This window comes from Pterocles gutturalis, unplaced genomic scaffold (assembly GCF_000699245.1).
Source record: "Pterocles gutturalis isolate BGI_N339 unplaced genomic scaffold, ASM69924v1 scaffold7611, whole genome shotgun sequence".
NCBI lineage: Eukaryota > Metazoa > Chordata > Aves > Pterocliformes > Pteroclidae > Pterocles > Pterocles gutturalis.
Window position 1 is genome coordinate 2,845 of NW_010105354.1, and position 16,824 is coordinate 19,668.

Here is a 16,824-nt window from a genome sequence, read left to right on the forward strand (position 1 = left end):
TGTTGTCAGGAGTGGGCCAAGCAATAGTTCAAGAGAAACTCCTAACACAACTGGTTGACTGCCAGCTTCCAACAACTGTTTCCAGTTTCATTGTCTGGAGTACAGAAGCATTAGAAGACACCTATTCCTCTAATTATTACTGGATATTTATGGTTATATCCCATACTGTGATTTCTAAAATGAAAGTGCATATCTGAGAGGCGTTATGGGAATTGGGGTGAAGGGATACCAACATATATTTTTAGTAAATCTGTACGTGCTTCTGCAGAAGTGGATAATAAGAGAATTAGTTTTTCTTTTAAATAGATCTGTCTGTTTCACAAATAATTCAGATGCCCCTCACCCACTAAGAATGTCGTTGTGAGTAACAAGAGTGAAGGATGCTCCTGATAACATTTGAAATGCTAATTAATACCTAGGAAACTATGGCTCATTTAAATAATTTTACATGTTTTATTTTTGTGTGTATGTGCGTGTCCGTGTGTCTTCCATAGGCTGGAACAAGAAATACAGAAATTAGAAAGTGAAGAATCCCAAATATCTGCCAAAGAACAAATCATTCTGGAGAAACTAAAGGAGACTGATAAATCGTTCGACAACTGGCAAAAGGTATTTAAAAAAAAAAAAAAAAAAAAAGACACTCAGGCACAGATTGAAACCAGGGTAGGCTCAGCACTGTTTGAAAGCAGCAGTTTTAATTCATGAACTTATGGGATGATTGAGGGCGGTTGCAGAGCACCTAGCTCAAACCAGGATGAACAAGACTAGAAAAGATATGTAGGCATCAGATTTATTGTGGTTGGGTTATTTGGATTTCCCCTTCCCACTCCAGCTTTTTTTGCAGAGGCATTTCAGAGGCTCTCTTCCTAGCTTATCTGCAAGCAAACCGTGTGAGCTTTTGGCCCCACTGAAAGATGCCAACAGGACCCTGGAAGGCATCTCAAACTTTCCCACTCCCTGTGGCACCCAGGGGTAGTGGCATTCACCACCAATGCCACTTCCGAACATTACAGTCTGCAACAAACAGTACTGTTCTCCTTTCAGTTACACCATGTCCCCCTCCCTCAGCCTCCAGTGGCAGATAAACCTCAGGGGCAACATCCTCAGTTGCCTATTTAAAAATTACAAAGAACCATAAAAGCAAGCCTAGCATAAAAATCAAGACTGCATGCAAATTATAACCAAAATACAAAAGGTTTAACCAAATATCTTATTTTTTCTCTTCACAGAGTTTCTCACACCAGGACGGTGGTAAGTGCCTTTTTATTATTGTATAGCTTTGGGTCTAAAGAGAGTTGTTATTATAGCTTTGTTGCAAAAGTTTACAGAGTGTAGGTTCTTCTCTTCGTTGTATGTTTCTGATTTATTGCTAGAGCCATTACCTTTTCCTTTGGTATTGCTATAGCACAAGCACAAACATTGCTATTGTGGTGAAACGGTTTTCCTTTGGCAGAGCTCCACCTCTTCTTATGTGCACACAAGGGAAAAGAACAGCATGGATGACTCAAAACAGACAGTATACAACCTGTATGATGCTGACCTCTTTCACCACATGATAGCCCTGCACTGTAGACTCCTTTTCACTTCTCTGTGGTCAGCCTTCTCCATTGTATGCGCTCATGCCCTGTTCATAAATGGTTAAATACAATGAGGACTATTCCTAATACACAGGAACAACTATTAAAATTAGATTACTTGACTGATGAACAATACTCGCTACACAATGATTCTTAGAGAAGGAAAACCTCACGTGGGTGGATGAAAATGTAATAATTCTTCATTTGTGAACTCGGTGTCACACTATGTGTGATGTCTAGATACGGAGCTATAAATTTAGGTGTCTGAGCAAGCAAATAATGTCGTTGGTTCCCAAGAAGCTAGAGAGACCCTTGTAGTGCCTCTCCAGGACCCTTAGGATCCAGGAAGGATACCATGCTGCTCTATCTGCAGATAAATCTGTGCTCCAGACATAGATTCTCAGCACACGTCTTTGAACTAAGCTGAAAGAGGGTAGATTTAGATTAGATATTAGGAAGAAATTTTTCACTGTGAGGGTGGTGAGGCACTGGCACAGGTTGCCCAGAGAAGCTGTGGATGCCCCATCCCTGGAGGTGTTCAAGGCCAGGCTGGATGAGGCTTTGAGCAACCTGGTCATGTCCCTGCCCATAGCAGGGGGTTGGAACTCAAACTTCAAGGTCCCTTCCAACCATAACTGTCCTATGTTTATATGATTCTGTGATTCTATGAACTAACAAAATGCAAAACAGCAAGGTCACAACCATTTCCCCCAGCTGCTGACAAAGCGATGCCCAACCGTGTGGGGAGTATAGGTGAGGAATACGTAGGATGATCCTAACATTAAAGCACTGGGACGCTATGGAAGGTTAATATGTAGTATATGAGCTGATGTGAAGCTGTTTGGGGAAGACTCTTTTTGAGGGGATTAGTATGGGTTAGTAAAAGGGTTTTCTTTCTAACTCAAAGATCTACTTCAGAAATTTTCACTCCTGTTAGCAATATAGCTCAAGTTTTACATTAAATCCTGTCATCAAAGAAAAAAAAAAGTCCCGGACAGGATGCTCCATGCTAAGAACTTCTTCTTCCTTCCTCCTGGAGCGTTTGAAATCCGCTACCGCAAAGTAAATAAAGATCCAGAATGGCAAATCTGCAGAGTTTCACCATGGTTGTTGGTAAGATTCCGAAAAAGGAATAGTGCTTACAGGAATTAGCACCCAAAGTGCTCAGGAGCTTTTATGACACCTGCAAGACATCGTCTCCCTCTTGATGTGCATTTTGAGGAAACAAGAATCAAAGGAAGCCCCAGCTAGCAACTATGTAGTAGTAGCTTCCCCAAAGGTATTTTCTTGTAGCAATGTAGTATTTCACTGGGTTAAAAAGGGGCCTTACTGGTCTCCAGATTTTCCCTGCTTTCAGCAGATCCTTCCAGACTGAGACAGAAGCAAGGACAGCTCATGATTTCTGAAGGGTAACAGAGAAATCGCAAAACTATGCCAAAGAGAAGAGAGTGCCTTTCGAATAAATGTGCAAGAAGAGGGAGCAGGGGATATAGCTAAGTTAACTGTTACGTCTTCTCTTCCAGACCACTTGCTTTATATATCTTGTCTCTTCCTCTCGGCAAGCTGGTCCTTGTGGGCTGAGGCAAGCCCAGGTCATCCTCTAGGCAGTTCCATACTCGGCTCCTATAGGGATGGCCAAGGCTGCAAGCTGTCCTGTTATCCCTTCCACTGTGGGTACGATGTGACTGTTCATCTCCCCATGGTGAAAGCCAAGCAGGTCCCCTGTTTTCTGCTCTCTGACAACAGTCTGTGAGGGTAGCTGAGCAGAGCAGGAAGAAAACGCATACATAGCTCACTGTGAGCACTTTGGTACTATAGATTTTTCCTTCCTTTGAAAACATGCAGAACTTGCTTTGTTGCAGATCAACCATCTGTCTGCCAACTCTCTGTAACATATGCTGAAGAGAAAAATGGTATGAGATACTGGATAACACAGGAAGGCTGTGCAAGACACAGACAAAAACTAACACCAACCTGTTGGGGCAATTTCTTCAATCTCTGCCACATCCTGAAAGGCTTCAGCTCTGTGAATCTCGTGTTAGTTTGCTCTGTGTCCATCCCACCCTTTATTCTAAATGTGATGATGGTACTGAAAGTGATTTATCTCACCACAGTGTCCCTGTGCATGTTTCTGTGCCATGCATAAGGTGGTGACAGAGCTTTTGAGTGTGCAGAAAGCACAACTACAGGTAGACAGAGCCCAGAGGGGTCCCAGCAAAGGCTGCAAGGGGAGAAATGCTGGTGAGCACCAGTGACCCATCAGGTGACTCTCTGTGTCCTTCCCACCCTTCCCAGAAAACAGTTGTGTTTGGCACTGAGCATTTCTGAGCTTGAAGTCATCCAGGCACAATAAAGACACATCCCCTATTTCCCAGGGTAGGAACACACTCTGCCTTCATAGATCGCCACAAGAGAGGAAGCAGCAGAACTGCTAAGGCTGGGGGCTGTGGCCCTGTCACCTGCAGTTGTACTTCTGCCAGCCCTTTGGTGGCTTGTCATCAGCAAGCTCTCCATTAAACAAGGCCTGAGATGATGCTAGGGATTACATAATTTGTCGCTGCTCAGGTCTGCAGTCAAAACCAGGCATGCGGTAGTGCTATGCTGCGTGCACATCATGAACAAATGGAAAGAGAGAGCTCTTTCTTTGTATGTGCATGTGTCTATGGCTCAATGCATATAAAAAATACAAGCCACATTAAGATCTTGACTGCTGAATTTGCCTCAGGGGTAAATTCATCCTCTGCAATCTTTGGCCATCTGTACGCAGACTACATGCTGCTACTTCAGCCAACATACAGAAGCCACAATTACAGTAACTCTACAGTTTGCACAGGCCTCTGTTTGAATTTGATATGTATTAGCATATATTTGACAAAGATGTGGTTCTGGAAACTTGGCCTGGATTGTTTAGTTCCCAGCACATTGCTTAGAGACTCGTCTGGTTTTCTCTCCTCTGATCTTGAGGAGAGCTGTGCAGCCCAACAGCAAAACAGACGAGCATACCCTCAGAGGAGTCAAGTACAGATCTTTGCAGAGTGCTTTCCACGTCCTTTAAAACATTGTCAGCAATTGGTTTTCGGTTGTAGGGTTTTAAGTAACTTTTTAATTCAATCTGCATCCATGTCTGCCACAATTACAGCACCTCTGGCCACCTGAGTGAAAACCATTGATCACTACCCTTCGAGTGCAGCCTGTTAAGCCAATTTCCTACCCATCTCACAGACTGCTCATCCAATCTGTATCTCATCTGTTCATCCAGAAGGCTATGGGAAACAACGTAAAATGCTTTGCTGAAGTTCAAGTAAACAATACCCACTGCTCTCACCATGCCAACAGGAGATATTATATTGTTGTAGAAGACAATCAAGTTAGTCTGTTGTGATTTGCCCTTGGTAAATCCATGATGGCTTCTCCCAATGACCTGCTCCATTTGGTTTGTAATAGTTCCTAGGAGGACTCATTCTGTCACTTTTCCAGGGAATTAAGTTAGACAAATGGGCCTCTAGTTTCCTGGGTCCTCCTTTGGTCCCTCCCTGTATATGGGCATGACATTTTTCCCTCTTCCAGTCATCAGGGATATCCCCTGATCTCCATGACCTTCAAATATTGTAGATAGTCACCTTGCAACAGTGTCAGCCAATTCTCTTAGCACTCTGGGGTAGATTCTGACCAGACCCATGGATTTATGTGCATTGAGCCCTTGCAAGAGGCTGCAGACCAGCCCTTCCTCCACCACCAGTGAGTCAGGACATGAGTTGTCATAGCTACTTGATCTTGTGATCTGGGGTCTACCTGTGCCACTAGGACAGAGGCAAAGAAGGCACAGAGCACATCTGCCTTGTCAGCATTGTTAGTGAGTGGTTTCCCTGCTCTGTTTAGTAATGGGCTTATGACTCCCCTGTGCTTCTGCTTACTGCTCACAAATCTGAAGAACCCTTTCTTGTGGTACTTGACATCTTTGGCCAATTTCAGTTCTAGCTGAGCCTGAGCCTTCCTGACTATATCTCTGCATAACCTAGCAAGGTTCCTGTAGTCCTCATGGCTATTTGGCTGCCTTTCCATAGTCGGTATGCTTCTTTTTTTGCTTTTAATTACACTTAAAATCTCATTGTTAAGCTAGGGTGGTCTTTTGTTCAGCCTTTTTCCTTTCTCTTTATAGAGGACGGACTGTTCTTGTGCTTCCAGCAGGCACTCTTTAATAGCTCCCAGTGCTCACAAGCTCCTTTGCCCTCCATGGATGCTTCCCATGGAACCCCTCACAGTGGGGCTCTGAGCACATTGAATCACAGAATCACACACAGAATCACAGAATGGTTTGGGTTGGAAGGGACCTTAAAGATCATCTAGTTCCAACCCCATGAAGTTGGCTTTTCTAAATTTCAGGGTCTTTGTCTTACTACTGGTCTTCAGTGTGCTCAGCAGGATCTTAAACTCCACAATGTTGTGGTCACTGCATCCACGGCTACCATTGATACCATGTTGTTAAGTAAATCTTCTTCTTGATTTGTGAGCAGTAAATCTAGCAATGTACTGCTCCTAGTCAGCATGTCCAGCATCTGTAGCAGAAAGCGGTCTTCAATGCATTCCAGGAACCTGATGGACAGCTTGTGCACCTTTTATTTTAATTTTTTTTTTCCAACAAACATCTGAGTAATTGAAGCTACCCATGAGAACCAGGTTCTGTTGGCCCAAGACTTCCTTGAGCAGCCAAAGTAAGGTTTTGTCAATTTCATCATCCTGACTGGGAGGTCAGTAACACATACCTAACAGAAGATCCCCCTTAGTGATGATCTCTCTAATCTTGATACAAAGTCAGTCATTCAATAGAACTGGCATGGTCTCCAGCGCAATCCTCTATGCACTCAAGTTTCTCTCTCAAATAAAGTGCAACCCCACCTCCTCTTCTTCCCTTCCTGTCTTTCTGAAAGTGTTTGCAGCCATCCATTGTGGTCTTCCCATCATGTGAGTGTTCCCACCAAGCTTCTATGACTCCTGGGACATCTCTCAGACCGGCTATGGGGCTCTAGCTCCTCCTGCTTGTTGGCCAGAATACAGACATTGGTATACATGCACTTGAGGTGGCTGAATATAGGGTTCTTGCCTTTGGAAAGGCTTGGAGAGCATTCCTTACTGCTCTGGTAGCTGCGCTCATCCACCCCGTTGCTTATGGATATACCGGTGTCAGCTGTGGAGCCTATACCCAAGTTCATTCATTAAAGCATGATTGATTCATTAAAGTCAGAGCCAGGCTATTCAGCTTTTAGCAAAGCTTCCTGCTTAAGCCTCCATTTGTGGTTTTACAGACGTGGTGGGAGGCTCGAAACCTTTGTCCCCTCTGATGTAGCCACATGGAGCCCCAGAGGGCTTTGCAGGTGGAACAGCCCTGCCCTGGGAGCAGTATTTGCAGAAGACCTACCACTAATTTTAGTGGTAGTCAGACTTTTTAAAGATAAAACAGCCCTTGGAAAATTGTTGCGTCCAACATTTGGCCACAAGCCTCTGCATGAGAGCTATTCTAAGCAATTCTGAAGGTTTATTTTTGTGTAAGCATTCTTGAAGGATTATCTGTCCCCATATGTTTTCCCAAGCACTTCTCTGTCTGATAATATGGAAGAGTGCCATAACCCTAAAACACAGTTTTTTTGTAAGTAGAACAAAAAGCCACAGGACATGTTTTCTGGCATCCTTAGGTAATAGTAAGTCATCAAAGGCTGACATGAAGATATTGAATGCAGTCGGTTCAAATGCTTTAATTTATGTTCTAACTTCTCATGAGAATGAAATGCTAATTTGTGCCTCATCCACTCCTTGTAAAATTGACCTCTTATAACTTTTTTGAAGGTGCTAAATGAAATACACTTTGCTACCAGTGAGATAAAGGGAAATGAACATGTTAGCTTTGTTTGGGGGGGACAAGGCAGGAACTGGCAGAATCAACCAAGCCCCAACTTCTTCTAGTCAAATACCCCATTTCTGACACATAGCACCACCCTTTGCTTCAGAAGAAAGTACGCAAGAATCCTACCCCCACCACAGGGGTTCCCTCTCAGGACAATAATGAGAGATTGCCAGAGGCCCTGAAGTTAATTTTTTAATATTTTATTCTAAGTAACACCCTGGGTCATTTCTAAACTGAGTCAATATTAACAACACCTAACACTTACCTAGATATTGTCTCCTAAAGCAGGAAGTAAAAAACCCCCAACTTACTGAGGTCAACAGACATGTACAGCCTCAAAGCGATAGTTTCACCATCAAGCTGTACAACTGATCTTGCTCACTGCTAGATGTCAGCGATGCTAGCTGCCAGGATGGTCAGCTCAGTTCGCTGTACAGGCACCGGGGAAAAACAAACACTTGTGATGGATTTTGCCTCCTGCAGTGCCCTGGAATAAGAACTGCACCCTAACTGTGCCTATTTGTTCCCATGGACTGCGAAAGAAGTAAGGATGATTAGTTCAGCAACACCAATCTGCATTAATTACACCCACATGTGGACAGATAGGTCTGTCACTCAAGTCACTGGATGATTGTGTACCCAAACTACTGTTCCAGCAGTACACTCTATGGGGTGAATAATTACTAAATTTCTGCCATTTGCAGAACACAAAGTGCCTTCTTATTCTGGCACACAAACACAGTCCCCAGTTCCTTCTTCTGAGAAATTACTTCCATTTTCAATAATGGCCTGCTCATTTGCTGGTGATATTTCTCAGAATAACAACACCAAGCATTGAACCAATTTCTCATCAGAGGCAAGAAACCCGTCAAAGAAAGCAGCTGTTACTGGCCATTGCTCAGTCAGCTGTGTCTTAAACAACTATTTCTCCTAGGCTCTTCTGCTAAAAATAAAAGATTTTGAGGAAGTAATATGCCCTGAAGATATAAAAGCCCATTTTCTAAGACTGCCATTTGTCTACTGAAGTATGAAGTAAAATGATATTTCCCTGCCCAAATTTTGGTGGGTTTTTTTTTTCCAAATTCTCCTGATACAAACTGAACTTACATACTAACTTTCTGGCTTTCTGGAATGAATTTGCACCGTTCCTCCATGCCATCCTCCTCTGATATAGGAAGGGGGAAGAGGGACCTTCCTACAGTGCTCCATGGAGGGATGAAGGGTGTTTTTGGGAACTGTGATTACTATCTTCCTGCACCCAGCAGTGCTGGTGGCCATTGTAGACTGTTAAGGTGGTAAAACCACTTCACTAATACTAGCCCAAATTTTCCTGCCAAAGGAGCAGACCTTGGGATTAGAGGTTGCAGATCATGTCTTTGCTGAGGATGCCACCAGGTGAAAGGATTTTTTTTTTCTGGGAAAGGTGTTAGCCCATAGGGAATGTGATGGAAGAGTCTCCCTTCACCAGATGTAGTCAAGCAGCCTAGAACAGGACACTTCGTTTTCTCTTTCCTTTCACCAGTTCACTTTTATGGTTTGCGCTAGTCTTCTTATCTCACCTATTTATAAGAGCAAGAGGCACCGTGGAAGGCAGATTTCCGCCTCCTACCCTGACACATGGACCAGGCCATACTGAGGGCTCAACAACTCAAATTATAACCAGCAAAGTTCCCTTGGAGGAAAAAGAATGCTCTGTTTCACACCACATAGGCATCTTATGTTTGAACAGAAATTTAACTGTTTCCATACAAAACTGAAAACATTTATGGTTGACAGGAAAGAATGTGATTTTTAGGTTTGGTTTTGTTTTTTTTTTTTGGTTTGGTACCTGAATTGTAAGTCAGTTATTTGCACATCTCTACTCTGTGCTCTGCTTTCAGCTCAGCCACTGAATCCTAGGAGAACAATATATACTATCTAGTTATATTTCACCAGCCTCCAAACATGTCGTGGCAAATATTTGTAAGTTCCTTTTGTAATTTGTAAATTCTGAAGAGCATATTTAGCTTATGGTAATAAGCCCAAATGTAAAACAAGTCAGTCCTTTAAGATAGGTTTCTGCTAGTTCAGGGTTTGTTAATGAATGATGGCACTGCAGAACTGGCAGGTGCTTAATACCTACTGAAGGTCACAATGGGCACCCTATCAGTATCTATACGTGATTTCATTATTAGCTATATTTCAGCTTTAAGAACAAAGAGTCAAATGCCGATTCAGTAATATTGGAAACAAACAGTGAAAAGAGATGGCCTTTCATCCCATTCAGTCAACACTAGCATTTTTAGGCTTTTATATCTCTATTTGAAATGTTATGTATTCTGGGTATCATGTTAGGTTTGTTCCTTACCTTCTCCCTCTCTCCCCACCATTTTAAAGGTCACGGACTTGATAAATCTAGAACCTCCTGACAAATAATTTTATGTGTTCAACTGACATAAGGTTTGAGTCATCTGGACCTATTCCCTCCTGCCTCAGCTAGTCTATTGAACACCCATCACATTACAGTGACTTTGCACTTTGTTTGCTTTGATCCAATTATCTAGTACAAAGCTCCAGTGACTATTGTCGGGGCTGACAATACTCTGCTGTCTAAGCAATTAAGCCATTGGGGCTCCTAGCATGAATCTAACTGTTTCCTGTTCTCTGACACCAGATGCAGTAAATTACATTTACTCCCAGATCCCTGAACTCCCAACCCTCTATTCACAAACAGCAGAGCCAGTTCCTGGGTGGAACGGAGCAAGCAGAGTAGCTGGTAAGTCTCAAGGAACAAAGTATTATAATACCAGTCCAGTAGCCATGAACTTTTTTTGATGTATTACTTTAATGGGTCTGGTGTCCTTATATCATTTAAATGCCAGGAAATGCCACTTAATTTGTATTTTGTAAATAAGTCAAGGCTTTTTGAGCAACAATGAGTACTCTCAAAACAATGTAGTTGAACTACATACAAGTAGCGTAGGAAACACGTCCAATTTTTTTACATGGAAACATTCAGTTTTTTCCATCTTTGCTGATACAAATACATGGTATCTAGGCTAAGGTTTTGTCTTCTCCATTGTACCCATGCAACTCCCATTAAGACGAATGAGACAGGCACTCACAAGACTCCATATATGCTTCAGCATTTATATCATTTTATACCTATTTGTATATAATTGTTTCTCTTGGAGAAAAGGTGGGGAGAATTTTGGTATGGTTTGTGCTTGGAGTCACACAGAGAATTTTCTAACACTTATTTTGTCAGATTGAGTATGTGTCTTAAATGTAACAATGTGATTGTTAAAGGCTGTATGTTTTTATTTTCAAGATCCTTCTTTTCAAAACCATGTATTCCTTGTTTCAAGACCAAATTGCTAGTGGCTACTTAAGGGGTGTCCCAGGGAGTGGGAATGAAAGGTGGCTTAGGTGAAGAACAGGTTAACAAGCAGAGCAAAGCAATGTCTGCAGCTAAGACACTGTACACTGCTACGGGATATGCCATTTTGTTCAGAGGTCCTGTTGCAAGCCATTCCAAAAGCTTTTCCACCAGTGCTTACCCTGATCTGTCTTAAAAGCAAGCTTTTCCCTGTGTGTCTTGTGCCATTTTGTCAACACGAAGAATACAATAATTTCTTTCATTCTTCTAATGACCCAGAAGCCTTGTTTACGTAGTCCTTGATAAGATCGCGTGTGTGCAATATCTTAAAGAAAAGGCACCAGCATATGTGCTCAAAGGCAGAGTGTAAGCATCCATCTTAAAACAAGCTCGAAGTCCAATAAGATTTTGTTTTTAAAGAACAGCCTCTGAATCCACGTAACAGGCAGAAGCCAGATGCTTTTGACTGCATGTTGGGATCATGTTGTTGTGAAGCACTGCATCATATTACACTGTAATTAAAGCTTGTGCAGAAAACTTGTACTTGTGAATAAATATAGGCTGTCATCTCCAAGTACTGCTTTCAGTTTCAACTCTTTTGTCAGATAGTTCTGTATTGTATTAACAGAGCACATTTTGCAGTAAATAAGCTCTCCTTAAGTAGAGACATTTTAGAAATCAACATTAGTTCATTTTTCAGCTACTTCAACAAGCTAGGCTGCTAGGTTTTGCTGCAGAGAACAAACATTATGCATACAGGCAGATACATCAGGTTCTATTATTCACTTCTCCTCCAGCAATCCATTTCATTAGTGAACAGCTTTCTAGGAAACTTGAGTATATTTACGCATTTACTTGCAAAAGTAGCTTTAATGTCATCCCTGGGGCAGGTCATAAACTGCATGTTATGTCAAAAACACTGCTGCTGAAATCACAGTAGAAGAAGTGAAAATAAAATGTGGACAGTAGAAAATGCATAAACAAATTAGACAAACATAAAAATACACAAGGACCACACCTGCTAACTTTCTAGATCAGATTAGCCAGTTGGACAGTCTTACAAGCAGTGCTAGAACTTGCTGCCCAAAGTCTTCCTAATAAGTAGGACATGATTACTTATTAGTACTCCATAGCACAGGTAAAAAGATGTACCTTGCAACTCTTCTTAAATATGGCCAATTCAATGTGATTTAACTCTCAGATTTTCCCTATCTGCTTCTGAATTCATACTCATTATACAAGCCTTCTTTTAATGCACACAACTCAATGAAATTTGTTCCTCAAAACAGGGAGGGTCTGGCAGATTGCACCTTCTTCTGCGCTAAAAATATGTGTAATAACATGGCACTCTATTTCACAGGAAAAACTGCAGCCTTTACTGAAAAGTCGTGCCCCAGATAATAGTTTTGTTTTTCAAAGAAGAGGAGAAGCACAGGAGCTCCAGGGGAGATCAGGATGCTGCTTCTCAGCAAGAAGGTAGCAGGTGGCCAGTCGGTGGGCTGGCAACGCCCTCTGTGCAGGGCTGTGGTCCTCAGAACAAATCAGGAACTTCTGCCCATCAGAGATGGTTTTCTGGATGTGCTGTTGCTCCCTGATAATTCAGCTTTGCTTCAGTTCAAAAAATTCAAAAACTTGCCAGTATGTCAGTTTTAGCACCTGCACCATAGGCTAGCTAGCCAACCTCTACTTTTACCTCTGTAATGTTTGCAGTTGTTGAATAATATCTGCCTGAGCAGCCCTGGTGAGGTCAAGTGATGTTCAGAGCCCTGGGGTCAAGCCAATAAATTCCTCTTCCTTTCTTCCTCCCCCTCACTCCCACCAAAGAAACTGCACCTTGAAGGGAGCAAATTCCAGCATGTTAGTGGTGGCACCTGCCTCTTTTTGTTTCATCAGCCCTTGTAAGTGGGATTAAACACTTCAGAGCACAGTTACTCACATGAGACTCACAGGACACTTCTCCCTTTTCCCCTCCCAGAGAATGGGGAAGGGAATTAAAGGGGTAAAGGGAAAAGAGACTCATGGGTTGAGATAAGAACAATTTAATAAATAAACTACAATAATATTGGGAATCATAATAATGCTGATCATAATAGTAATATATACAAATATGCAAATGAGTGATACACAGTGATACTGCTCATCACCCGATGACCAAGGGTCAGCCCGTTCCTTGCCAAAGATCCTGGAGCAGGGAGAGTCCCAAAACTGCAATCCCAGAATGGAGATAAGAGCCCAAGTGTCTGAGAGACTGAGACAACCCAGAGAGAGACAGATACTCGCTACTGGGCATGACATTCACAATATGGAATAGACCATTGGCCAATTTGGGTCTCAGTCCTAAAGCTAAGGTTGAATCCTGAGCTAGTCACTGGGGCTATGCTCCCTCCCAGCTTCTCCTGCCCCTGCAGACACTGGCACAGCAGAGAAGCTGAAAAGTCCTTGACTGTCCTGGCAGCAACTATAACCATCAGTATGTGAATAGCCTTCTGCTCAGCACAAATCCAAAACAGCCTCACCCTAGCTACTGTGAAGAAAGTTAACTCTGTCCAGCTGAAATCAGGACATGCAGTCTGCTACACCTTCTCAGAACACCCTGCTCAAGGGCTTAACTGCTACTGGCCTTGGGATGACAGTGTTATTCCGTATTTTCAGCCTAAATCTCCTGTTTCAGTCCATGTCAACTTCCCCTCAGCCTCCTGCCGCACACCTCAGACCAGAGCCCAGCTCTTGCCCCTGCAGCCTCCTTCTGCTGCTGGGGCTGCTGTGGGATGCTCAGGCGTGAAAACTCCAGCACAGGGAGGGAGACCAGAAAACCGATATCTCTCCAGCTTTGTGAAAATGGGGATCCTGTGCTCAGGGTCATGACAGCTGTGGACACAGCTTGCCCATAAACCCCCCAAAGCAGTGGTAAAATACAGTCCTTAGAGATATTCCCCCAGCTTGCAATGGCTGAGCTGATATTGCTGCTTCTGCAGTCTGCTCCAGCCTTTGGCAATGTTTTGCTTTCAGAGGCAGCAATGCTCCTTCACCCACTGGCACCTGCATCCTCTGCCTCCACACAGGTGTTTGTGTGGCATTGCACTTGACCTAACCAACGCTGCCAGGACCAACTCAGGTCCGATAAAACGCACACAGCACGCAGATGGCCAGACCCCCATTTGGCTGGGCTGCCCACCCAACTGCACTCCTGGGGCCATATGAGACTGCCTTATGAGGGCCAGCATGCACCCACTCAGCAATACATGAATTTTCTGTCTAGACCTACGGGGGGGTCATGGTGCATGCTATGAAGAACTTCCTATTGCTGATGAAATACTGTGCTTTAGTGATGCAGGAAAAAAAATCTGCTGTGTGAATAATAAGACTGAGGGAATGTATTAAAGCAAGAGTAATTTTTTACATTCATGATTTTTTAAATACAAGCCTACAAGCACTGGCACAGGTTGCACAGAGAACCTCTGGATGCCCCATCCCTGGAGGTGTTCAAGGCCAGGCTCTATGAGGCTTTGAGCAACCTGGTCTAGTGGGAGGTATCCCTGCCCATGGCAGGGGGTTGGAAGTAGATGATCTTTAAGGTCCTTTCCAACCCAAACCATTCTGTGATTCTATGTTTCTATGAGTCTACACCAAGTTACATTGGTTCTTGGGGCAAGAATAGTCTGGACTCACTTGAAAGTAAGTCAGGAAAAAAAGCCAACATGCCAGTTTGTGGTGTCCCCAGGTAAGACAAATCACAATTATACCATTGAAGTTCCTCAGTGGAAATGATCACCATAAGTTTCACGAACACTTGTCGCTGCCTGTGGTAATTTGTAATGAAGTGTCTGTAGATGTCTGTCCAGGAGCCAAAATGTTGTCACCTGCATACAAGGAATGTTTCTAACAGTTGGCCACTTCTGAAATATCTGTGAGGCCTTTGCACATGTCTCTTTGAAAATCTGTCTAGTGAGATACCATCGTATCTCAAAATGGGTGTTAGCGCGGTGTAGACTGCCTGTCTCTTCCTACTGTGTGGTCTCTACAATTTTCATCTTGTTGCTGTGTCCTCCTTAACTGCTTAAAAAGCTTCTTTGCTCTCCCAAAGCCGCATCCCTCACACACATGTTTTTATCTGTTATTTCATGATGCTTTGAAAATCAGTTCATCCTTACTTTGTTCTTCAACTTTGGCAGTCGTGCTTAGGGCCTAATCCAAATATATGAGGGAGCACGTCTTGGCCATTTTCTATGTTCTCTTAACCTGCAAGCAGAGGTCACTGTCAATGCCTTGGTGTGGAAGCTGAGACACCTGCCCTGACACGTATCTCCAGGAGCAGTAATCCCATTCCTGAGTGATGTTGCCTTCCCACGTGTAGAACAGGGGTAAACAATGTTTCTTCTTTGCTCTAAAATGTTTTGAATGCTACGGATGGAAGAGTTAAGCAACAACAAGCATTGATAATAAAACAGTCCTGGTATTACTTGCAGCAAATAAAACTTGTTACCAGCTGACTGCCAGATGGATGGCAGAGAAGGAAAATAGTAGAGAGATACCTGGAGATGAGTTTCTCTCTGAATTTTGAGGTGAGTTCAGATAGAAAGATTGAGAGCAACCTGCATGCTGTCACCTCCCTTTGTCTAAATTACACCTAACCCCAGTGCTCTTGGCGCTCCTAATTAATCAGAGGCAGCTTCACATGGCATGAGATGGAATTACAGGTCCTATTTGCCGCAGGTATGCCCAGCCTCCAGCTGCACAAAAAGCTGTAGCATAGTAACTATCTCTGTCCACAGCGTTGTGTCCCACCTCTAACTAGAATGCTTGGCTCTTTAGAAGCAGGAGGTAGGAAAAAGGGCACCGTAGTTTTCTTTGTCTGTTTGGCAATTAACCATTCACTGGCTTTTTTTGTTGTAACATGCACTTCCTCTCTTGTTTTCATTCAAGCTTTGTGCACCATGGAAATTAATGTGGAGAAAGACAAACAGACAGGAGAGACCAAGAATGTCTCTGCTTCACCTGTTGGCCCAGATGAGGCCCATCAAAGAGGATCCAAAGTCTGTGATGATGGTACCAAGGTAGTCTATGAGGTTCACTCTGGTGGCACAGTGGTAGAAAATGGAGTGCATAAATTAAGCTCAAAGGACGTAGATGAACTTATGCAAAAAGCTGGACAATCAAATGTAAAAGGAGGGTATGAAACAATGACTGTGTCAGACAGAAATGTGGTAGCCGATGGAACCCTTAGCCATATGAAGGAGCAAATGCTCTTCAAGGAAGCAAAACTGGAAATGATACACAAACCCAGCAAAGGTCATGCTGTGAACCCTCAGCCCCAAGACAAATCCTGCGGTGGCAAAGCCCCGGAGGCCAGCATAGATCAGCCGGTGACAATGATATTTATGGGCTACCAGAACATCGATGATGAAGAAGAGACGAAGAAAGTCCTGGGCTACGATGAGACCATCAAGGCAGAGCTGGTCTTGATCGACGAAGATGACGAGAAGTCATTGCGGGAGAAGACGGTGACGGATGTCTCCACCATGGACGGGAACGCCGCGGAGCTGGTCTCTGGCAGGCCCCTGTCAGACATGACAGAGCCCTCCTCTCCTGAGGGGAAGGAAGAAAGCCTGCCCTTGGAAGCCACCCCAGGTACACAAAAGAAAAAGCGCTGTCAATGCTGTATTGTCATGTGAACACCTCCTCCTTACCCGCTCCGGGCAGCTCCTGCTCCATCACTTACCTTAGACCTCACTGTACTTCTAACTGCAATACTGTGAACTGGAAGTGAATGCCTCCATTGCCTTGCAGTTGGGTTGCTTTGCTTTCTAGTTCTTCAGGAAGAGGAACGCATGGTTATTTTCCCATCAGACATACTATCTGGGGTTTGGGGAGGGGCTGGGGTTTTTTTGGTGGGGTTTTTTTTTGTGTTGTTAGGGGTTTTTTTCCTTAATATTGCAGAGTGAGAGATAAACGGGAAATAGAACAAATGTTTTCATATTTATTTGATTTTT

At 43.4% G+C, this 16,824-nt stretch overlaps 1 protein-coding gene across 1 annotated transcript; it reads left to right on the top strand.

The window, feature by feature from the left end:
* Window positions 1-492: 492 nt before the first annotated feature.
* PALM2 (paralemmin 2) lies at window positions 493-16,506 on the top strand (the record flags this gene model as incomplete). Its single annotated transcript, XM_010087357.1, has 4 exons — window positions 493-609; window positions 1,230-1,251; window positions 10,130-10,231; window positions 15,758-16,506. Coding segments are annotated over 4 exons (990 nt in total), but the record flags the coding sequence as incomplete, so codon positions are not given.
* Window positions 16,507-16,824: the final 318 nt, after the last annotated feature.